The sequence below is a fragment of the Lagopus muta genome, chromosome 3, assembly GCF_023343835.1.
Source record: "Lagopus muta isolate bLagMut1 chromosome 3, bLagMut1 primary, whole genome shotgun sequence".
Lineage (NCBI taxonomy): Eukaryota > Metazoa > Chordata > Aves > Galliformes > Phasianidae > Lagopus > Lagopus muta.
This window is the reverse complement of record NC_064435.1, coordinates 50,996,955-51,021,939: the sequence shown is the minus strand read 5'-3', so window position 1 is coordinate 51,021,939 and position 24,985 is coordinate 50,996,955. Positions and strand designations below refer to the sequence as shown.

Here is a 24,985-nt window from a genome sequence, read left to right as displayed (position 1 = left end):
ATAACTTCTTGGCGCTATGAGGCAGAAGGACAAGATGATTACAGTGAAGATTACAACTCCTGGAAGTGAGCAAGAGGTCCTAACTCAGCCTTGAACTTGTCCATGTTCTGCATTCTTTGGGACTGGAAACTCAAGTCACCCATCAATAGCTACAGGAGTTCTTAAAATTTTTAGGCCAACTTGGGATCACAGTGTTTGACCCAGCTTTTGAAATAATTGACTGTAAAGGAATTAATATTCTAGATTCATTGATTATCTCTTTCCAGCAAATGAAGTGATTAGCTGTCATAAAGAAAACTTGGAAACATTTAATCTTTCCTCTCTTTTCCTTTCTTCTGCTTCCATTTCTGCTGTAGGGGTGCTGAGCTTTTCCAGGCTACAATTGTTAAGGCAGTAAAGGCAAGAATTGAAGAGGAAAAAAAATCAATGGATCAACTGAAAAGACAGTATGTATTTACATATATATAATTATACATGTGTATATATATGCACATGTATATGTTTTTATGTTCTTCACTGATTGTTGATATTTATCTAGCACCTTATTTTATAGAAATGATTAGTAGGTTTTTGAATTATGATTTTGCAAGTAAAAAACGGTTGCTCTGGGTATTCAGAGATATTAGGCTTTTCAGTGCTACTCAGTTTCAGAATCATCTTTTCTAGAAATACAACATATTGAGTAGGCTTAATTTTCATTTAAAAATAGAGTTGCGATTCTAGGACAAGGGGTTGCAAGGTTGACATAAAAAATTAGCATGAAATGTTCTGATGTGCCTACTGAAATGGAAACAGAATTTTGAAATGTAAACAGTTATTTTGTAAAAATAAAGAGAGAAGATGTAAACATCCTTACTCATTCTGAAGATTCTTCTAAATCTTAGAAATTTATTGATGTCAGGTTAACAAGATCATCGTCTAACTGTTCCATAGTTGAGTACTATAGCTATGTGACCACACTTAAGAGATATTTTATGTTACCACATATGGTTTTGCTTTCTATGTTTTGCTATGTTTTGCTTTCTTCTAGAGGTCCAGCTCACTCTGTAGTTTTGGGTTGTCCTATTTTGTGTGGCGTGAAAGCATGTGATGTGAGGAAATGTGAAAAAAAAAATCTTTTTTTCCTCTTTCTACCTTTCTTCCCTTCTACTAAATACCCTGCTGTTCTCTTGGTTGCTCTCTACCTCTCTCTCATGAAAGTAGGATAGAAGGCAGTGAAATGCTATTTCCACTGTGAAACTCATGAAAAGGCACATTATTAATAATGGTAGGTGCATTATTAATAAGAAGTGCCACATTAATGCCATCTCACTTGAAGGTGCAAGTATAGATGGTTAAAACGTGGGAGGCTAAAACATAGTAGCTGGATTAGAAAAAAAGCAGAAATCTGAACAGCAAAGTGCTGAATTAGGAAATCTCTATTTGAAAGTCAAATGAGCAGTATCCTGGCTCTGCTGTAATGAATACAATATTCTCATTGACTTAAGCATTATTAGGATTTCATTCTGTATATTGGAATTCCTAGTAAAAGTTGTTGCATACCTGTTTATTCAGTTTAGCTTGTGTTTGGTTAAAATTTACATAAATATATATTTTACCTTCAAAGACAATATTTTCCTTCAGTTTAACTGTCTTGGAGATTACTTCTCTTTATGCTGTCTACTTTTTTGTTGTATCCAGCCAACATTCTTGTTTAGTAACTGCAAAAAGCTATCAAAGTCCTTCCATCACCATGCACGAAAAGCCATATCTGTTTCCTAACCAAATGTCAAAACCTCCTTCTATTTCATGGCTGAAACACCAGAAGGCTGCAGGTCCATGCTCCCTGCTGGTTCACTTGGGGTTTCCCACCAGATGTACTGGGCTGTTACTGATACTGTGGTGTGCTTGAATCAACCTTTTTGTAGTTGGAAACATGTGCCTTTCTCAGGAATCATTCTTTTCAGTTAATTCTACACAGTTTAAGATCAAGGAGATAGTACTGCTTACATCTCCAAAGCTAATTTATATTTCTGTAAAAATCGCTAGTTCATATTTGCAGTATTTTCAACAATAGAAGATGCCTGTTTAAATTCATTCAGTAGTGCCCACTCTTCAGTCAGTGGTTTTTCTTTAACATATAGACAGATTAATGATCAATATACACTCACATATTTTTATTAAAAATAATGATTTGTTTCTAGTCCAAATTGTGTTGCAATTATTTGTTATCGTTGATTTCATTTTTCTTAGTACTGCTTTTTAAAATGTGACAAAAGACCTAAAGGACCAGATTATGCTGTTTACAGAGTTGCAAGAAGGAAAATTGGAGGTCTGCCTGCATCTGAACACAACTGAACCAGTTTAAGTCTCTTGTGGTTGCAGATGTGTAGGACACGAGAGTATTACTGGTGAAGATGGATGTAGCACAGGTAGTGCAGGAACAGCACCATTCCTGACTGAGTGGCAAGTTTCAGGAAAACCACTGCATTACACAGAAGTCCTTTTTCTCTCAGAACTTTATTTGCTGTATTGTAGCTCTGGCAGCAATTCTTTCATTTTCCAATAACTGAAAGAAAGTTGAAGGAGAGTAGGTAAAACCATCATGTGTTAGCAGGCAACTCACTTCTGACTGAAGTTCTGCCAGTGGGTGAACCTCCAGGCTTGGCCCTTGCAGCCAGCCTCTTCAGAGCCATTTATCTCCCTGTTTTTAAAGGCAAGATTAGTGACAGTATGTAATGGACCCTTCTAGTTAAATTGTTCATGTGTGTATGAATGAATTTAAACAGCTCTTTTTCAGAGTGTGTTGAAAGGAGTGAAGACCAGAATATAATAAAGTTCTTCCTTTTGCTAGAATGGATCGCATCAAAGCCAGGCAGCAAAAATATAAAAAGGGTAAAGAGAGGATGCTAAGCATGACACAGGATTCCACAGAAGGGCCTGAAATTCGGAAGGTTTCAGAAGAAGATGATGAAGGTACCATTAGCCATTGTCATACCATAACTGCAGTTGAGCGCTAAGGACCTAATAGACAATAGAAATGTTGGGCAAGTGAGAAATCATTCTTCAGATTGTTCATCGTGGAACAAGGTTGATTGTTCAGTAACATTTTGAAGCTTAATTCAGCCAAAAAAATCTGAGATTTTAGATTGCAAGAAGACTTAGAGAAAACAGTTTGCTTGGAGGTTACTTTTGGTTAACTTCAGGTTGTTGGCAAAGAGCTGAATAGCAGCAGAGATTTGTTTTGAGCAAAATTATTGTGCATAAACTACAAAGCTACAAATAGGTGGAATTCACATTTTTCTAGCTAGGTTTTTTGGATGTTGTGAGGCTTTTTTTCAGTTGCTGAAATATTTGTATGCTTTTTAAATGCTGTTAAATGTGGGAATGGATAAGTGATATCTGTCTAGCGCCACATTTCCAGCACTGACTTAGGATCAACGTTTACTGGATCTAAAATTTTGGCGCCTGAAATTTAGAGGGATTTAAGAGAAGTTATTATTCACTGTTATTACAGTGAAGAGTGACTGTATGTTTTAAAATGCAAAACTGAACTTTTAAGCTGTTTTAGCATAGATTTCTGTTCAAACTGCTGCAAAACCTAAAGTATTTGTGCTGGGTGGTCATGCTTCTAAATGACTTCTATACTGAATGCATTCAGTACTCTGACATCTGATGTGCTCATGAAATTTTGCTCTTTTGAGAGAAATGAAAAATGATTTATCAGTATAATGAACGTTTCTCATTTTGTAAAATTAATGTTTGGACATATTTCATTTTAGGAGAAGCAGACAAAGAGAAAGCCAAGGGCAAAAAAAAGCTGTGGTGGCGGCCTTGGGTTGATCATGCTTCCAGTAGGTTTTCTCAATCATTTTACAAATAAGTGGATTTAACCCTTATATCCTTGACCAGAATGAAGGCATTCCCTGACCTGTTTGTTTTATGCCTGATTTTAAGATTGTGACTTGATAGAAGTCTTGTTTATTTTAGCAAATAATTTCTACTTCCAAATATTCAATTAGGAATGTTAACCATATTTTGATATGTATACTTTTTTTTTTTTTTTTTTTTTATGTTGAAAGCATAGCTTATGACATTTTGGGCATTTTTAGAAAGATATCAAATCAGTTAAAAAGTATGTGCCAAAAATTTTGGCCTCAAAAGTCTTAAACTCTACCCTGCTGCAAGGTACAATATATTTAACCATACAAACGTGAAGGTTTGCTAATGTATTCTAAGTCATAATTTTGTTCGAATATGCACGCATCATAGATCTTTTTTATGGTCCTTCAGTGATACTGTGATCAGCTGTAGAAATATGAATGCCACAGTAAGGCAGCTAGACTGCTCCCACATCAGGAACACAGAGCTCAGCTGAGTATCTCTGATACTGTTATTTACATATTTTTGTGTTTATTTGAGAGCAGAACTATGTTCAGCCTTGTGCACAAGAAATTATTATTCTCATATCATTGTTCCATTGTGGTATTCTAATGTATTTCCATCCCAGTCCAAGTAGATAATAGAGTTCATCCATACATTATTCACTGGATGAAACAGAAGAAAAATGAGCAGATTACAATCTCAAATCTGATGTTCTGTTGGATCTTTGTTCAAGGAAATAAAATGTAAACTCCTTAATATGTTTTGAAGATTCTAAAAATATTCAGATATATAGCACTGACCAGAGTTAAATATAAATGTCTATATCGTGCCTCGTCATTTACTTTATCGAGAGTTACTCCTAGGAATAATTTTACACATCTACAGACTCCTTAATTTATGTTTGTGTATTTGTTTATATCTCCAGCATATATATTTGCCAACAGTGTTTAACAGAATATTGGATGCTTATTTCTATCAAGTCACAAATAAACTATGTCTATTTTTATTTTTCTAAAGGGCACAATGCCACTTTAGAGAGACCTATCCCTTTTCAAAAGTCTTGTGAAAACAAACTTCTTTTCCTGTAGTTTTCACTAAGAACAGTAATGATCAAACAGATTAAAACTCTAGTTTGTGAGTTTTTGCTGTAGAATTCCAACTTACAGTGATTTTAAAGGAACGGGATATGGTCTCATGTTTATTCACCACTGGTTTTGGAGTAAGAAGAACTGCTCAGAGAGAGACATTGACTTTGGCTTTTACTTCTTTCACCCTCATTATTTAATTTAGGTGGCAACTTATGTTTTGGTATTTCAACAGTGAGCACCCTTGAAATTATTTACTGCAATAATGCAAAACCTTGTGGGAAACATCACAGACCCTGATCCTACATACAGTGATTGCGTGCCATGTGCCACACTTCCCCACACTGAAACATGGCACTTGCAGTAGGTGTCTGCAAGTTCACAAACAATACAGAATTATATTTCTCATCTATTATTCCCCATCTATCCTTTTGAAACACTGTGCTGTAACCCTGCAGCGTTCTCCAGTGGCTGTTTTTCTCACAGTGGAGTTGTGGCTGTATATATGCTGTTGAGGTTGCTAAAGCTCAAATTTTTATCCCAGCTCTGATGTTTATTTAGATTGTTATTTTCATTCTTATACCACTTATTTTAGTTTATTCTACAGAAGAATGCCTCAGTTGATATTCGTAGGAATAAAAATGCAGTCATGAATTTGAGTCTGAGTGGAAAAGATGAGAAAAATGTATGAGGCTTTCCTCAGTGAAACTCTCTGAGTTCTTAGTGTTTGTGGATCAGATATGGAGCCCGACAAAGATCAGCAGGCCACGTGTTTAGAGGTCCTCAGCTTCTCCTGGGGTTCAGAGTTGTGTTTGACCAAGAGGAAAAAAAAATGGAGTTTGCAGCTGTCCTGGGGAGTTCTTTCCCTCTGGGCACAAACAGATGCTAATGTTACGTGATTTCTCCTGCAAGACTCACCTCCTGCCTCCTCCATCTCATTCCACAAAGCCTGCAAGTACCTTTTCTCAGTATGAGAAAGTCTCATTCTGCAGTAGGAAGAGGGGCCATGAATCCAATCTAGCCATGAATTATTTTATTATTGCAGTTTGGGCACTATAATAATCCCTGCAGGTGACTGACACACTTCTTACTCCACTTTTGATGTGTGCAAGAGTGCATTATTGCTATTCAATCATACCTCCCTCTTAAGTTGTAAAAGGGGTGGAATTACTATATTATGGTGTACCCTTAGATATGCTCTAACTGAAAAATTTTGGAGGGAGATCCTTTCTAATTTGTTTTGTGCCAGCTAAAGCCTTCCAGTTTTGACCAGGTGCTGCTCTGAGGCTGTTTACAGCTGCACAGTGGTGTAGGTTTTCTCTTAGGTGCCAGACCTTATCCTGCTGATCTTTTGTGTGGACAGTTTCTGTTACTGCTTGTGAGACACTTCCTTATGGAAGAGAACTGCAGACTATTGGTTCTTAAAATACATTTATATCCTCTGTGCATTTAAGCAGGCTTTCTTAGAAGGCCCTGGGCAAAATGATTAATTTGTTTGACCCAAGAAATTTCCAGGCTTCTAACCTCAGTTCAACAATTAGAACTGCTGAAGTCTCTGTCCCTCTGCAAGGCTTTCAGGGGTGTTACAAAGCCGTAATTATGCACAGAATTTTGCCTGTGAGGGAATTTTAGATGTTGAAATTATAACCTAATGGAGATCTGGCAAATTTCACAGTGTGTGCACTCTGAGGTTTCTACTGTTGTTTTGTATGACCACCTATGTACAGCACATCTCTGTAGAATTCAAGGTATGATTGAATAGAATTAAAGCTATTGTCAGTTTTCCAGATGCCTGTAATGAGGGTTAAATACACTTTGCAATATAAGTATGTATTGCTCCATATACCCAAATTGTGTGACTTTTCATCTGAGTAAATGTTCCTTTAAATATTTCAGCTTAAATGCAGAAGTTATTTACCAGTCTTCACTGCTGAATGTAATGCTATGATTTTGATTTTTCTCTTGCTCATTATCTTATTTTTCATTTCTTTTGTTTCCCTTATTTATTCTTATAGGCCTGTTACCATCTGAGAAATAAAAACATTGCTTCTGTTCAAGGATATAAGGCCTAGCTTAGTCACTGCATCTTTATTGTACCAAGGTTTCAGGTTCTTTCTGAATCCGTGGGCAAAAAATTGAAACTCATTTGTGTTCATAGAATCCAAGAGATCTGTTTGAAACAAACCAAGGTTTTCCATTAACTCACCAAAACTTAAAAGTCTGAAGAAAGTGTTGACTTATACCATTCCATAGTTTGAAGGATGCCTGAGCATTTTAAAGAGCTTTTCTTTATTTTTTGTCCAGTGGTACTGTTTACATAAATTCATTCATTTATCTGCTGGGCTCTTTTTACTCCCTCAAATGACCTTCACTTCTCAACTCATTCATACTAAACTCCGTAAAAATATACCTTGTAACTTGATAAACGTCAAACTATTTCCTTGTTTTCTTCTCACAGTCTTCCCTTATATTCTTGTATACTTCTCATCCATGCCCAAAAGTGTCACAGACTAACATCAGATAATTTATCTGAGACCTATTCATGTCTTCTGTATTTTCATCTCTCCTGATTATGAGTTGGCTATCCTGAATAATAGTTGGCTATTGATAGGTCTTGGGGCACTTCAGAATAGAACTTTTCAGAAAAATAAGAAAATATTTTGTTTCACTTAGTGGTCAGAAGTGGAAATTATTATTTGTTTGAGACGGACAGTGAAGAGGAAGAGGAAGAAGAGAAAAAAGAAGAGGAGGAGCCTCGAAAAAAATCTGCATTTCAGGTACTTTTGAGCAATTTCCTTGGTAGCTGGCAGCTGAAAAAAACAGTTTAGGTTTCTCCTAATACAGGCTGATATATTCTAGCAGCTAGTACATATAAAGTACATCTGAAAAGTATTGGAAATGAAATTTCGTGCCAATTTAAAATGCAATTTTACTTGTTTTAAGCATTGCCAATTTCCTACAATAGCTATAATGAAATCATATCTTCACTCACTTCTGCCAGAGGAAAACAAAAATCAAAAACAAAGCTTCTGAATCTGCGCTTTATTTTTCTGTATTGCTGTATAGACAAGCAAGGAGGCTGTCTTTCCTGCCACAGAATGCTTTAGTGATTTTCTAGTTTTGAGTAGACACTGTCATTCCATGAAGAAATGACCCAAAAATAAGCAACTTCTCATGGAAGAAAAAGCACATACTTAAAAAACATTTTAGTTGTTGTTGTTTTTTTTTTTTTTTTCACTAGTGACACACTAATGCACCAGAAAAAATATATCCTTGGGTTATAAAGAGCCTTATAATATAAAAAGCAACCACAACACTTTTTCTCATTTCTTTTACAGGATAGTGTTAGTTAATGTTGCACTTTAAGTGATGGACTGTGTTAAGTAAAAGGATATAGTGATAAAAATATAGCTGAAGTTTCCTAACTGGATTCCTATTAGTAGACTGCTTGATCTTTGCAGCATTGATTATTGAACACACTGGCTTAAATTAAGGACCTAGGTGAGAAAGTTAGTGAAACACTTGTGTACATAAGATTGCTTTAATCTTTATAAAACTGAAATTTGAGCTGTTGAAGAATTTCAGAAATACTGCAAATGGTTTTGGTTCTCGACTCTAAAAATCTCAAGGAAACAAGTAACTTCTTGTGGATATGCCTTTCCACACATTTACAAGCTTACTTTGCTCCAGAGCTGGTGCATGACCAAAAGCCCAGCCCAAGGAAGAGCAGGCAGCTTCCTCCATGACCAGTGAACAGTTCTGCAGTATGTTAAACATGAAGATGCAGTATGTTAAACATGAGTGGCTTCATGCAGGAGACAGTTTGTCTGGAAAATCATATTGTGTTTGTTTATGAAAATTTGTTCATCACTAGATCATGTATGCTTCGTATGCTTTCCATCACAATGCACGTGGTGTTAATACTAGCAAAGAGAACTTATTCTGTGGCACAGGCTGAAGAATTACTTTAATTTTTTTTTAATTTTTTTTATAGTGTAAATAGTTTGCAATAGTCACCTCGGGAAAATTTTAAGATTTTATTTGTTAGATAATGCAGGTATTATAGACATCACATGTGACCTTTTTTTTTGTAGTGGAGTCAATGGATTTAAACCCTTTCTAAATAATCTAGATATGATCATGCAATAGATATGTTCTATTAATATCTTCTCATTTTCTACTAATTGCTCTTGCTTTGTCCTTCTTTATAGAGAGCTATTGGAAAATTTGCTTCAGCAATTTTAGCCTTGCCAAAGTCTGTCATTAAACTACCAAAAACTATTCTTCAGTATTTAATCAAAGCAGCTAAGGTACTTGACATTTTGTTAGTGCTCATTATGTGACCCATCCTGGTGTAACATATACCTCTGTCCTTGTCTGCATTTTTCCTCTAATATAAATGATACAAAAAGTAATGGAAGGTAAAGCTTAATTCCTACTAAATGCAATACATTTCTTACTTTTGGAGTGATAGAGCGACAAGAAAAGCAGTCTGTCTTGCCTTAAGTGCAGCACTGGAGAGAAAATGCAGACCCAAATTCTTGATTTCTTCTGATACTCTTGTGTAAGATGGTCACATCCAGTTGCATGCTTCTTTTGGACACCCTGGTAACTGATCTCAGAAAGCTGGTAAAATTTTTATAAAGACACATAGTGTTGCACCAAGTTATTGTCTGACAACTTTTATGGCTTCATGGTCATAAAAAGAGATTTTTACATCCTCCTTGAATACATGTACGATTTCCTGCCTTTGACCAGCAGTAAAAACCTAAATATACCTGTATGCACCCAGTCAGCTCTTAAAATGTCCACTGTTTAACATATGTACTCATAATACCTTTATTAAACAAATACCTTTTTTCATTCTAATCTCCTACCCTCTTCCAAATCTTCCTTTTATCTCTGATATCTTTATTCATACTGTGACTGTGGGTAGCATACACCATCTCAGCCAGCTGTTCAATTGGAGATGTTGAGAGTTTAATTTTCAGTGATTAATGTGTTGCTATTTCACTTAAGGATCACCATTCTCTCAGATCAGCTTCATTGACAAGCACCTATTATGAAGGAAAGAGGAGCTGATGCCTCTGATCCCATGCATTTGCACACATGGTGCTTTTTTTGGATAAGTCAGATATATTAAAATAAATACACAGATCTTGAGAGATTTGGAAGAGAACTTTCTTATCAACAGTAACAAAACAATTTCCTCTCCATGATCATGCATATGGACAAAAAAGAACAAAGTATTTTTCCCTTTATGTTCAATAAAATTCAAATTGACAGTTTAAAAAATTGCTTTTAATATTCCAAAGTAATTTGTATATGCTAATTTTAAAAACATGAATAATCCAAATAGCCACTTACTGTTGTGTCCAGTAAGGAGCAGCTCCAGCTTCTCTGAGATACACGTGTATTTCTGTCATTGTGTGCATGTTTGTCTTGTGAATTAATAAAGTTATTTGATTGCTGTGCTTTATTTTCACCCTCATGCATGTACCTGTGGGCCTCCTATCTCTATTACAGTCCGTGTTGTTTAGAAATAGAAAATAATGCAGTGCCAATCAAAGGTGTTTTTCACTTTCAAATGAGAACTGTAACAAGAACAAAAGAATGATTTCTGTCCTAAGTGTCTGAAGAGAAGGTTCAATTATTTCAGTTTCTGTTCTTCACATTTTAGACTGAATGGAAAAAAATATATAAAAGTGTTACTGCTTTTTTCTCTAGCCTTCTCTCACAACTTGAACAGAACTGTTCAACAAGTTAGTTCTTGGTAACTTCTTTTTATATATATATATTTTTTTATGGCTAGAGCATTAATAAATATTTTGGATCAATTCCATTGATTAATATAATCATACAGGTCAACAGACTGTTGATCTGAGTGAGTGCTGTGAGCAGGATTTGGCCCCATTAGATCCCCTTGATATATGTAAGTATCACTGTCTCCATTTTTCAACTGAAAAAAACAATAGCACAAGAGTTCATGAGTAACTTTTGTGACTCACGAAAGGGAGCCATTGCCAAAATGTGGAGGAAATTTGAGGAATTCTCGAGTGCTGGATTTGGGACTGTGCAGAGATAGTAAATTTACTCATTTTACACTATGAAAGGGAAAAGAAAAAAACAAAAAAAAAAACACAGTATAAAAAATGTAGAAACACAAATACCTGAACTAAAAAGCTACAGCATCTTTTGATGCTTCAGTTAGTCAATTGAAGCTCATAAAGTTTGCATCGTGTCTGCAAAATGATAAAGTGGACATATAAAATGAAAAGACTCAGGTGAAGGAGCCCGTATACACATCAGGGTATTAATTCCCAGCAGTTCAGAGCATGAATTTTTGTGGGTTCTAATGAAACTTGGTTCACCCACAAGTGTTTTCACATTTGGTTTTATGCTAGCAAAAATAGCGCATGAAAACTCAGCAGATCCACAGGAGAGGTGTTTGGTTTGGGATTCAAAATATTTGCTTACCCCTGCAGATCTGAATGCATTTACTCAAACTTTGTAGCCCTGCTTATGGCTTATTCTATGGCTTACTCTCACAACATGAGGAACTTCAAAATAAATGTGTTTGTTCCTTCCAGTTTGTTTATCAGGCCTGGATTACTGATCCTAAAACTGCACTACGACAGAGGCGCAAAGAAAAGAAAAGTTTTCAAAAAGAGGAGAAGCGAAGGCGTAAAGTATATGGGGATGGTATGTACATTTCTGTGTCTTGAAAAGAATAACCACGTGTTAGCTATGCTGCCTGTTGTTCATGGTAGTGAAGGACAGCTTGTTTTTAGAGGACAAATGCTCTCCACTCTAGCTTGGAATTGGAAAAGGACCTTCTGTTGTAATGTACCATTTCTAGTGTGTAGCCATTTCTTCATGGAGAAATGTGGTAACTTTAGGCTGGCTGGCTCTCCTTGCCCCAACCCATAACAAGGCCTGTCAAGCTACATCCTTTTCCTCTACAGAATATGCTTTAGATGAGATAAAGGACAGGAGAGAGATATGTGTGATTTCCATGTAAGACACAGTAAAGAGCCCAGATATTCAGGCACCCCTAAATTCACAATGAATTCAGCAGGTATCAAAAAGAAAACATGCAGGTGTTAATAGTTACCAGCACTTTAAAATCACTTGTGCCTCTGAAAGAAAATCAGCTGATAAGGGATTCATATCTCTTCAATATCTGCTCCTCTTTAAACAAGAAAAGAAGAAAAAATCGGATTTTAGAGATGGGAAGAGGAGGGTCCATTCAGGCTGAATCAGATGAATTGTTCCTCCATTTGTCATCTTCACCTGTCAAAAAGATTTACAATTTGACAGCTGCCAGTGAAGCTGTAGCTGGAGTTCTGGGTCACTGTGTAGCAGTGTCTTTTCTGCAAAGTAGTCTTTGCTCAGCAGGTAGCATAGTAAGAAAATGATAATGGAAGTTGCAAGAGAGGAGTGGTCATCTGTGAACACCTTCACTGGCAGGGCAGTCCTCTTAACTGAGTCCTTAAGGAATGGAAATCTGCTTTCTCTCACAGTAGTGAGGTACAGCTACTTCTACTTAGTAGCAGGAGCAGTTTCTAGCTTGCATGGAGTCTATACCTGAACTTCAGTAGACATAACCTTCATTTTTTCACTCACTGCTTTCAACAGGAAGTACTGATGCAGACTGCGAAGACAGCGAAGAAGAACCTGTCAAGAAGAAGTCTGATGGCCCAGGTATGGAGACAGAAAAAAGTTTTCTCTGCTGTTACAGTGCAGTTGTGAGTGGTGGGTTAAGCAGTATATCAGAAAGATATCATTGCAGAGATCCCAGGCTAGTATAAAAGCTGGCAAAATGCATTCTTATGTATATAGGGAGAATTAACAGCTTTCAGATTTCCTATTGCCAGATTTACAAGTCTTGAGCATAGGATCTTACTCCTGGAATATAAATTACTGCACTTATTCATTCTACATTTTAAGAAATGCACCTGCAGGTTCAAACATGAACACTTGTGATGCATTTTCACTACAGACATCTTATTCCTAAGCTTAGTTTAAAATCCTGATTCCATTAGAATCATAGAATCATAGAGTCATCGAGGCTGGAAAAGATCTCTGAGATTATCCTGCCCAACTGTCCAGACTCCACCAGCATTTCCCACTAAATTTTGTCCCTCAGTAAACATCTGAACATTTCTTGAACATCTTCATGGATGGTGACTTCACAACCTCCCTGGGCATTCAGTTGTGTGTTGCCCTCTCCATTGATTTTGAGGATCTGAAGTTTTATTATTGGCACATTTACTTTGCAATTTTTCTGTGTAATTTAGCAACGATAAGATAATGCTTTAGCAAGGTGCAAATAGCTCCTCTAAAACAATGAGATTTTTGCAGTCTTATCCCTTCTCAGACTTGAAGATGCTACACATACCAGAAGAAGTGTCAGCAGCTTGCAGGATCTTGCCCATGGTGACAGTTTTCCTACAATGAAGTGCAATGGTTCATAATTCAAAGCTTGGCTCTTTGTTTCTAATTGCCATAAAGAAGAAAAGACACTCTTTTTGTTTCAAAAACTGCTTTTCTTCTCTGTTTGGAATCTCTTCCCAGAGCCCCAGTTAGAATTGTATCTCTGAGTGAGCCACACTGTGTAAGGGTAGATGAAAATGAAATAACATTTCTTTCTCACAGGGTTTTCTGATGGTGTTTTGAGGGCTTTATTATTTGTTACTTTCTTCTTGTCACCCGTGTTAAAGCATGGAAGTGAATCACTTGAATGCATCTCAAGGGAAGCACAGTTGGTGCTAGAAAGGAGTTAGGGAAAGGAAATGAGGTTGGTAATTAATTTATTTTGGAAGTAGTCAATTTAATATGCATTAACCATTCCTAGATAATATGTAGTAAAAAAGACAGTTGAAAAAATTAGGAAGTAATTGTTATGAAGCATTAATGTCTTTATTAACCTTGGATCAAATCCTGCCTCATACTCTTAGGCAAAGAGAATCCATGTCAGCATTTGACCCTTCAAGTTAAAATAACAAGCTCTGCTGAAAATAAACATTTGTTTCCCTTTTTGAAGAGGTCTAGATGCAATCGATCCCTAAAAGATTATTTTTAAAAAGTTTCAGAGAACAGCAAAGCTGCCAGAACAGCATGATTAAAAATGTATATTAAATCACCTCCATCCCAGAGAGAAAAACGACCTTTCAGCTTAGACTGGAAGTGCTTGGCCAAGCACTGTTATGAGACTATGGCACACCAGTGGTAGTCAGCTGTAAAGATAATTGTTTTTACCTGAGGGCTATAATCCTCCTGAAGTCAGTAACAGAAATTAGACAGTAGAGAGGAAAGGTGTGGGTTAAAAAGGCAATTGATATATTGTAGGTTTCTGTGTATGAGTGCTACATTTTATTTGAAATTATTCATAATACTACAACTGCAATTCAAAGAAAATGAATGCTTCTAGAAACAGAAAGAGCTTTACCTTTAATTTATGATGAAAAGATTTTCATAGCTTCAAGATATGTATATTAAACTATGTGTGAAGAAAATAAATCTTATATAAAGATAAATCATATGATCTTCCTAATTCTAAATGATACAGAAAAGGCCTGGAGGGGAAGAAAAAAAAAACAAAAAACAATAATAATAATAATAAAAACAAAACAACCACCCTGCAAAATATTACTGAAATAATGGTATGGTCACAAAAACTTCTCTACTCAGAGATACTGGGCTAGTTAAATGACATTGCTCAGGTGAATGGGACGTGCTGCCATTTCAGCAGCCACTTTACTGGAATGTACCACTGTTGTATTGTCAACACATATGTTCACACAACACTGCCTGAACACCTAGAGATACATGCATGTTCTTCATAGGAAGTCTTACACGTTATTAGCCTGGCATTCTTGGTTAGGAGTGAATGTTCTCTCTACAGTGCTTTGCTTGCCATCTCGTGGTACAGTTAAGAACCAAGGTTGTTCGAATCATCGTGCTTTGGTGCTTCTGTTGGCTCCTTAGTATCTACTTCAAGTAGTTTGTTCCTGCATGGCGGGTTATTTGCAGTTTTCTGTTATCTCTTTGTCTGCTTACTCTAAAAGTAATGTATATGCCTAATGCTTTGGGATTTTGATCCTAGCAGGGGCAAATAGCTCTGGAACATTCAGTGAATTGGAAAGAAAATTTTCAGCATTTGTGTAACACTATGTAAAAACTGGAGCAAGTTGCGTATGCTTGGGAATGAGAGAAAAATAAGTTGAAACTGCTGCTTTTTAGGTCCAGTCAATAATGTTATAGGAATTGCTGAAATGAAAAATTAACTTGAGTTTGCTGCATTGAGCAAAAGAAAACTACTCTTGCTGGTATAAACTCATAAGCATTGCTCATGGGAAAGTGTACATTTTTGGCAAAATAGTGCAAGAGTAATGTTTTGTAATTGTTTTATATGATTACTGATAGTTAAACTAACTGATCTGAGGTTGCTGATGATATGATGCAATCTATTTTAAAAAAAGAGAAGCTTTAAAAATGAAGAGATGTGTTCAGGTAGTTGGAAAGCTGGGAGAGATCCAAAGACTATTTAAGCAGGTTGGACTTTCAAACTGAGCTAAGCAAGCTTCAATCACAGAAGTCAAGTTCCAGGCATGGAGAAAAAGCACATGAGTAAATAGTCAAGGGCTGGCAAAACAGCTATTAAGATCACTGGAACTGGGGATGTTGAACAGCTCTCAGGAGATGCCCAAATCTTTGGGTTTCACTTTTGCAGACCTGTACATATGGTGTCCAAGATCAGGGACTACTCATATGACTAAAGATTGTGGGATCATGAAGTTATGGGATGGAAAAGGGATTCCAGATGATAAGCTTAGACATGCAGGCAGGAAAATGGCCCAGACAGCCAAAAGGCCTCCAGCCATCTTCAGAGATTCCTTACTATGACAAGGTCTCTCAGTTTGGACTATTATTAGACAATAAAGGAAAATTGAAACTAACTCCAGGAAGAAATACAGCAAAAGACATTTGCATTCATTAACTTTCTTTTGCTTTCCCTCCCCCTTAGATAACATCATCAAGAGGATATTTAATATTTTGAAGTTCACTTGGGTCCTTTTCCTGGCAACACTAGACAGTTTTACAGCTTGGCTTAATTCCATCTCAAGAGAACACATCGATATCTCTACTGTGCTGAGAATCGAACGTTGTATGCTGACCAGGGAAATTAAGAAGGTAACGCCTTTGGCCTTTTTCTTCTGTTAATGCCATTTCCAGCCCAGTGAAAAATTAAAGATTGTCTTTTCAGGTCAACTGTGTTAAAGAAAATAATTGTAAAAACATCACTTAAGTGCACGTTTTAAAAATGCGCCTGGAGTCTTCTACTGCTTGCTATTTTATTAATATTTAAATAACAAAATGCTTGATTTATTATCTGGATGCAAAGTAAATGTCTGGAAAAATAATTATTTGAAACGTTGATAGAAGATTTGGCTAAAGTCTCCTGTGATAAAGTCTGGTTTTGAGGAGACATGATAGATTCAAGTAGAGAGGAGCAGGCATGGCATTTTAAACAGCTCAAAAACTACCTCAGACTTCCTATTTCAGCCTTTTTGTAGGTTATATTGTCTTGGAAATGACTGACAACCTGCAAGCATAATTTTCTTCATTCACATGAAGATATATGGTCCCCCAAAGGCTAGTGATATATTAGCAAAACCCATTATTATCAAAGATAAACATTAACAGTGTAGCTAGAAATGTATATGGATCTTCAAAATGCAAGTAAGTAGTACCTTGCAGTAGTATAAGGCTCTCATTTTAAGCACAGGTATTTTCACTTATGTCACTAACTACCCAACTATTTCTGGAAACTTGGCATAGAAGTCTCATTTTTAGTTCTTTTCAGTTCTTAGAAGCTGCAGACGATCTCAGACCAGAATGATTCAAATACTTCATAAGCACGTTAGTATCTTTGACTGTAATATAGCCACTTGCTGCCTACCACAGTCAATGTTTGCTGGCATGATAAGCAGGTTGCCCATGACCCAGGAAGTTCAAGAAGCAGGGTTTCCAGGTCAGGAGAAAATCTGTACTGTCTGCCATAAGATACAGAGTCAAGAAGAGAGGGCTGCTTCAGTGTTAATGTGTAGTTATGATTATTTTCCCCATTATGTCTACTGTTGGATGGATAATTACTATAGAAAGAAAAAGAGAGAAGGAGGGAAAGAGAAAGAAAAGAAAGAGAGAAAGAAAGATAGAGGAAAAAAAAAAGGGAGAGAAAGAAGGGAAGGAAGGAAGAAAGAACAAACAGACACGGCATATTCAGAGTAAACACTTCTCTAGTAATTGTCCCAGTATGTAGCTATGAATAGTCTCAAACCAGAGATTATACCTGAACCATTATGGTTAATAGTAGCAAAGAATCTATATTCTTGGAGTTTGACTTTTTAATCAGTTTTTTACTGTTGGCTGCCAGAAGATCCTGTGATAAAGCTGTACTCTGATTCCATATTATTTGGACTTCCTCTTGTTCATTCTAAACTTACTTCCTCATCACTTTGGGGGTCTCCTGTAGATCAGAGTATTCACTTTACCTCCACTCTTCCTAAATCTGCATAGAATCCTCTCCTGTCATTCTCTTCTAAGTTACAAAGTCCTGTTCTCTTTAGCATCTTCGCATGAAATCTATCCCATGGCACGAATCATCTTTATTGTCCTTCTTCATATTATTTTCAGTTTGAATATGGCCTTATTAAGGCTGGATGATCTGAATTATACACACTTTTAAGGTAATGGTGAGCCACAGATTTGAACAGAAGTGAATTACATTTGCTAGTAAGATCTAAGAGGTGTGTTTCAATGTGTAGTTAATATTGACTAAAGATTTTCGGGGGGCTATACGCTCAGATTCCAAGACCTTTGAGACTGACAAAATTAGGCATAAAGCCTGTCATTATGTAGGCTGTTTCTCCCATTACACTTCTTTGCCTTTATTAACAAAAATTTTTCATTTGCTGTTTTTTATCAAGGTACTTAGTTTTACGAAGTACTTCAATACTGCTTCAGTCAACTTTACAGCTGAACATCCTAAATATTTTCTTCATCTGCAAATTTTATCACCTTGCTATTTTCCTCCTTACACAGACACTAGAACTCCTTGGAGGACCAGTTGATTACCTCCTTTGTACAGAAAAAAATATTTTGTTTTCTCTAGTGTTTTACTGAAGGATAAGTACAAGTAATATAGTCACCTCTATTTCATGGCTGCTTAATTTATTATAAGGTTCACTTAGGATCACTCCTGAAGCCACCAATCTTAAGATCAGTGTCAACTTCTCTGTCTCTGTCACTTAGACCATTATAGCTGTTGTTTCCTGCAGAGCTCTTTTGTGAACACAATCCAGTCAAGTGTTTTTGTTCGCAATCTGTTATTTTATAAAATAAGCACTCCAACCATTCCACAGTTTTCAAGTTATTCTACTGACAATGTCAGTGACTTTTTTTGTAATTAAGAGAAATGCAAAAAAATGTGTTTTTTTTTTTTTTGTTCAGTTGCCAGTTCAGTTACACCTCTTTATGCCGTGATCACCTGTTGATAGCCTGGTTTTATACTAGATGATTCATATGATATTATTGGAAATATTTTTAATTAGATTATTATTTATGTTAGGAAGTTATTCCTTAGCATCTTCTTTTGGTCTAATTTCCTGATATTTTACATTCCACTCTACAAAGTTGAAATTGAATCCTCACTTCATCAGCTGTGGGGCACTTTTGCTGTCCTAGCACTTGTCCTTTATCACAGACTTGCAATAAGGATATTATGTTGTAGGTGCTGTAGCTTCAAAGGCAGGTTGTCATAATGACACAAAGATTTATTCATGCAGAAACAACAGTGTGTACGCAAAATAACCTTATTAAAAAAAATAAGGTTCGGGTTTTGTTTTTAATTTTTCTCTGATGCAACTTCAGGTTTATGAAAATTTTCAATATGAGACAGTGTCAAGGTCCAGAGTTGAAGTGCTAATAGCTAATATTAAAGGAAATATGATCTGTATTTTAGAGTAGTTTTATTATTTTAATTGCAAAAAGTCCTTGCATAAGTCAAGACAATGACTGCTCGAGAGTAACAATCTTTTCTTTCAGTCTATCTTCTGAAGTCTATGCAACTACTAATAGATTGAGTTTGATGTGTTTCTGTCAGAAAAAAAAAATAAAAAAAAATTGTCAGTATTATTCTTATTGCAAGACTTAGCATTCTCACATTATGGCAGTACCACAGCCAGAAAGGCTTGATTCTTTGCCCAGCCTTGGGTTGACAGTTAATAAAACCTCCCTTTCGTGATCTTGAAATCACGTAAAAGGAGTAAATAGCTTCCATCATTGATGTGATTTTCCCAGTTTTTCAAATGTACCCATACTTCATGAGCAAATTCTTATATTGGGAAACAAATGAAGGTCTAGATTAGTTTACACAGGACCTGTTTCATTTGTTTCTGTTTTAAAAATTTGCTACTGGCTGCTAATAAGATCTATGAGTGTTCTTGGATTCGGTGAAGCTGTCTAAATGGTCTGTCTCAAATTTGCAGAAGCCTTATGTATAGGTTTCAGCCCATATCTCATTTTCACACTAAATGATCTGCACTGCACCTAACTGAGCTTTTTGAACAGTCTTTGATGAATGTACCTCCCCTTGTCATGTACTTCTACCTCTTCTCTCTTTCACAGGGAAACGTTCCTACCCGGGAGAGCATCCATATGTATTACCAGAACCATATGATGAAACTTTCTAAGGAGTCAGGACTGGACTCAATTGATAAAAATCCTGGGCAAGCTTCCGGTTTGCAAACATCTGAAAGAATGGATAGTTTGGATTCAGCAGCTTCTCGAGACAGTATCTCCAGGTATTCAACTAATATTCTTTTTTGAGAAACTGGGGTACTGTGCAATAGATGTACTTTTAGATAACGTTTTAGTATCATAAACTTTCCAATCAGTGTTGAACACTTCTTTTGACTGATTCAAGCTATTTGAATAATGAAATTTCTTCTGTGTGTTACTGCTCCTTTACACTGGTGCACTCAATTGTAAGCAGATGACTTAAGTCCTTTTCCACTGCACCACTGCTTTCTGTGGTTTTTACACTCACCACTCCCATAGAATTAGGAGTCACTGACAGGTCTTCTGATCTTGTCAAAAGTAATGGAAAATAAGAGACTGAGTATGATTATGGAATATTGTGTTAAGAATTCAGGCCTTGAGTTTGGAGCACCGTTATTCATTATGAATATTTTGCCTTTGGAAAATAGATTATTTTCTGTTACGCACAAGGTAAAAAAAAATTAAAAATAAATAAAGGCTTTGAATTGAGAGAGATTTGAGGTTTCAGGGAACAAAATCATTTTCTCACACCCACGGACCATCTGGGGAGCCTGATTTCCTAACTACTATGACTACAGTCCAGCAGAGCAACACAGTTTGTGCATCAAACAAACATACTTGTTTATTAAAGCCACCTTCCTCATTCTTTTCTGAAGATGGATACTGTCAGTCCCTGTACAAAACTACTGAGTGCTCCTGTTGCTCCACGCACACAGAGGCACACATGTTCATTTCCTTCCCTTACAGAGGCAGCATGTTCCCACTGTGTCCCTGGTGTCCTTGACTCTTAAGAGACCACAGAAATTGTGCAACAGCATCTTGAGGAGTAGAAAAGAAGGCTTTGGAAATGAAGCCATTTCATAACCCATTGCATTCTGCTCTGTCCTGTCCTTCTTTGAGGTGTAGCAGTGTCACATTTTCTTTGATGTACCCTAAAGATTCATTAGCTTCTGTGTACAGTAATGTATGCTTAGCTTTCACTAATGACATATGGGTACATGTTAGCAGACTAAAAATAATGAGGGCTTGCATTCCCTTCTGATGTTACTGAAAAGTAAGTGTAAGAGATTGCCTGTGAGTACTATGCTTCAGCAAAATATTCACAAATTGCTCCCCACAGTACACACTGGCCTTTGAGAGGTTCACTCCAGTAAAAACATCAAATCCTAGCAAATCTTTTTTGGTGGCTAGCTACCCAACCAAGCAACACCTTTGTGTTTTGTCTCAAAGTTTTACTGGGGTCAGATTACATGAGAAAATTGTAAAGCCAAATTCTATTACCAGCTCGCTTGGAGTCAGTTGGATATCTGGAAGGCAGAATTTAACTCCACAAAGTTCAGTCTCTATTAAGTAAGGAATACTAATAGCAGTCCTGCTTTCATTAAATAAGTTTTGATCACACTGTTTTCTATAGGTAGAAGAAGCTAACATTACAATATAACAGTGTTAGCGAGAAATGTAACTAGAAGTGAAGGGAATCCAATTCCAAAATAAACTATAATCAAAGACAAATCTTGCTATTTTTATGTGTAAATTCAATGAAATGATATCCAGTGTTGAGATCCAGTTACTTTTTTTTTTTTTTTTTTCAGAATGGTCACTTATTTGTCACCATGCTTTGAGCATGCTTCCAAATTTCAAACTCAGAGAATTCAGTAATTCTGTGGAGGTGCTATGCAACAGGAGAAGCAAAAGCAAATATAGCAAATATTGCAAACACGTTGCTGTCATTTCTGTTTTCCCAGGAGATGTCACAGGAACTATCAACACAGGAGTAGCAAAAGCAGTGTTGTAACTGATTTCTCTTCTCTTGAATTCTCTTTCTGCTTATATTCTTGCACTGTCAGTATTTGCAAATTGTCCACATCTGCTATAATATTAACGATCAGTAAAGAGAGGAAGCAAAAAATGGGTCTGTTGATTAAATGATTGTGCCATATGTCTATTAAGGCACCTTTGCATGTTCCTTCCCAGAATTACAAAAGAGTTTATGAGCTTGTTTAGAAATGTGAAGTGTTTTAAACTTCGTATACCTTTATGAAGTGAATTATTTTTTTGAATTGCCCAAACAATAGGAGCGGACATCCTGCATTTCGAAATAATTTTTACTAAAGCATTCCTGTGATCACTGAACTAGGATTGCAATGGAAAACCATTAGGAAGAGGTAGAGGGTTTCCAGCCACTATTCTGATTATCCATTGGTTGCCCTACACTAGATTCTGCTGTAAATATTAGATGTATGAGTAAAACGGGCAAGTTTGGAATTAAAACTTGAGTTCAGAAGCAGAGAAGTTATTCTATTATAATAATACATGTTCTTTATGACCAGAAGTGCTGTAGGTATGCCTTCAGTGCTCCGAACAGTGGATTCCAAACGGTAATTCACAGGGATAATAATTCACCTGATCAGTTGCAGGAGCTGTAAATTTCTTGTGAAGTTCTAAGCTGATGCTTCTAAGTCTTATTCAGGGATGTTGTTCTCATACTGCGTATATCTCTAAAAGGAGTTTTGCAGATTATCCTTTGTGGGATTTTCTCTTAAACTAGGGGCACGTATCTCTTATTTATCCACAGTGCTTTTGCTGTATACTAGCTGGAGATTTGGTGAAGTATTCATAATGGGATTGCTTCCTTTCTCTTTATGTATAAATATTCTCATGTTCTAAAGGCAAAGTGCAATGTATGGAACAGGAAAAGAAGATACTGATGCTATTTCTTAAAAAGCTCTGATGAGCACCAACAGAAGAGACTGAGAGCTATCATGGTAGAGCCTTGACTGATGAGGCCAGTCTTCTTAGGTTAAATAGCTTGTAGATTTCATGATCTACAGTTATGAAATAGAAGGCAGAGGCAGAGCCAAGGTTAAATTTCCATCCAGAGCTTTATACTTGGCTCGGTTTGTATTCATTTCTATTCCTTCACAAATAACTTCTGCATTTGTCAGTTCTGGCTGTGTGTAGGCCCTTACAGGGGTTAAAGGTGAGACCCCTTGTCCCTCTTACACAGGTGTGGTTGGGGTCTTATCAGATGCTTTCCTCGCCACGTGAGAAAGGGCATGCAGGAGAGAGTGCTGGAGAAGTTTGCCTTAGGAGGCAGGAGAAACTACATCAGGAGAGTCTCATTTTGGGTCTGGACCCAGGTCTGACTTAGGAACATGTGTGATAAGAAATGTTTGGGTATTTTGCTGGCAAGTGTAGAAAGTGTATTAGCTCATAAAGGTAATGCCAGTCAGTAACTATAATGGAATAAAAAAGAAAAAAATTTATAGGTATATCTCTTAACTACTAAGATCTCTGGGAAGGATAAATTTAACAGAAGGGAAGTCATAAAGTAAATTTCCCACTCACACAGGATAAAAACATCTCTGCTATATGTATCCCTATTTGAAATTGATATCTGATAATTGATAAACTTCATATAAAATGCTTAACTCAGTCAGGGCTTTTAATGAACCTTTAATTTTAAATTCCTATTTGTTAAATGATTTCAAGAAGCTAAGAATTTTCAAGGTCTCTAACTTAATGAATTTGAAAAGTCACTCAGGAAGATCACTCTCTACAACTACCTGAAGGGAGGTTGTGGCCAGGTGGGGGTTGGCCTCTTCTCCCATGTAAGTAGTGATAGGACTGGAGGGAATGGCCTCAAGTTGCACCAGGGGAAATTCAGATTGGATGTTAGGATAAACTTCTCTGAAAGATTGGTCAGGCACTGGAACAGATTGCCCAGGGAAGTGATGGAGTCTGACCCTGGAGGTGTACAAGAAATGTTTAATGTTGAACTGAGGGACATGGTTTAGTGGAAATATTGGTGATAGGTGGATGGTTGGACTGGATGATTCTGGAGGTCTCTTTCAACCTTGGTGATTCTGTGATCCCAAGATATGCTTGGATTAAATTTAAGTGATTGTGAATCACTAACTCAATGTCAGCTCTCCCAAATGAAAATCAATTCATTTTACTAGAGTTGTCATTTCTTCATGTTTGGAAGCATGTCTCCGAGGATGTTTATACAGAGCATACATATTCTGCTACAGGTGTCATCTCAGACGTACCTCCAGATAGTCAAAGTTCCATAGCAACTGCTCAGTCAGTATTTCATCTGATTATTTTCTCCTCCATTTAAAACAGCTACCTGAGCCAAATTTTTGAAAGGATTAAATCTGGGCTATTTTTTTCTTTGTATCAATTAACAAAAGTTTTTACTTTTCTTTTCCTGGGACCCAGATCGGATCTCACTTATTATGAAGGACAGATGAAATGTGTTCCATTAAAAATATATGATTGGGTACAAGCCCCTTTGATTTCAATAGCTGCTCTGCTTCAGGTGCTTGGAAAGTTCCAGATGGACTATGTTTGCTTTTAAAATACTTAGGAAGAGGTATTGCTTTTTAAAACAATAAACTCAACCTTTGAGATGTAAAATGACATGTGGACAATACTGTAGCACACAGGCATGAAGGCAGTCTACAAAAGTAAATTATCTACCTTCTGCCATCTTCTTATACTCTAGCACCAAAACATTATTGATAGTACAACCTGGCACATCACTTATGTGCATATGTAATAGAAAGTTTCTTCTGAATCAGGCTTCCAGTATGTATCTCCCATTCCCACATAATCTGCCCCATCAAAATCCTGTCCTGCAGGTTTTGTCTGGAGGGCACTTGTATATATTTGTGTGCACAACACATAATAAAGTGGTTTGTAAAGGGTTTCAGCCATATGAAATGACAGGATAGTCATGCCTCTGCCGATAGTCTTGACTTCAATTAAAGGATTTGCAGTACTTTTGGTTCCTGGTGGTATTTTTTGTCCAGTCTAAGAGCAAAGTATTCTTTTACCTCTGTTCACTCTGTCCAAGACCATTAGTGTATGTAGGCTTGAGAATAAGTACTTTTTTGCTGCACATACTTAGTCTTTTCCCTCTCCTTTTGCTTTAGTGCAGTCACTTTTTGCCAACAATTTTCTCTTTATTTCAAGCTAGCAAGACAGAAGTTACACAGAAAATGCCATTGTACTTCCCTTGTGACCTCTCTCCCCATACTTTCCGCTTTGGACACATTCGATGTTAGCCAGGGAAGCCAATCCGCAACTGCAGTAGCTCAGGTGCACAGATGAAACCAAAAGAAAGATGAAAAGTATAATGTAAATCCTACGCTTGGGGATCTTTTCTTCTCTCATTAGTTCAGAGA

General features: G+C 36.6%; 1 protein-coding gene across 9 annotated transcripts in view; it reads left to right on the top strand.

Moving 5' to 3' along the window:
• Positions 1-24,985, top strand: part of PIEZO2 (piezo type mechanosensitive ion channel component 2) — a 287,618-nt gene that overhangs the window by 239,237 nt on the left and 23,396 nt on the right. For 7 of the 9 annotated variants that reach the window (XM_048939128.1, XM_048939130.1, XM_048939133.1 and 4 more), the window contains 9 exons: positions 357-446; positions 2,834-2,955; positions 3,762-3,833; positions 7,623-7,726; positions 9,161-9,259; positions 11,540-11,651; positions 12,588-12,653; positions 15,979-16,145; positions 19,641-19,816. In XM_048939128.1, coding sequence (XP_048795085.1) covers positions 357-446; positions 2,834-2,955; positions 3,762-3,833; positions 7,623-7,726; positions 9,161-9,259; positions 11,540-11,651; positions 12,588-12,653; positions 15,979-16,145; positions 19,641-19,816 — 1,008 coding nt within the window. The remainder of the gene's footprint in view (positions 1-356; positions 447-2,833; positions 2,956-3,761; positions 3,834-7,622; positions 7,727-9,160; positions 9,260-11,539; positions 11,652-12,587; positions 12,654-15,978; positions 16,146-19,640; positions 19,817-24,985) is intronic. The other 2 variants (XM_048939134.1, XM_048939136.1) reach the window with 1 other exon arrangement.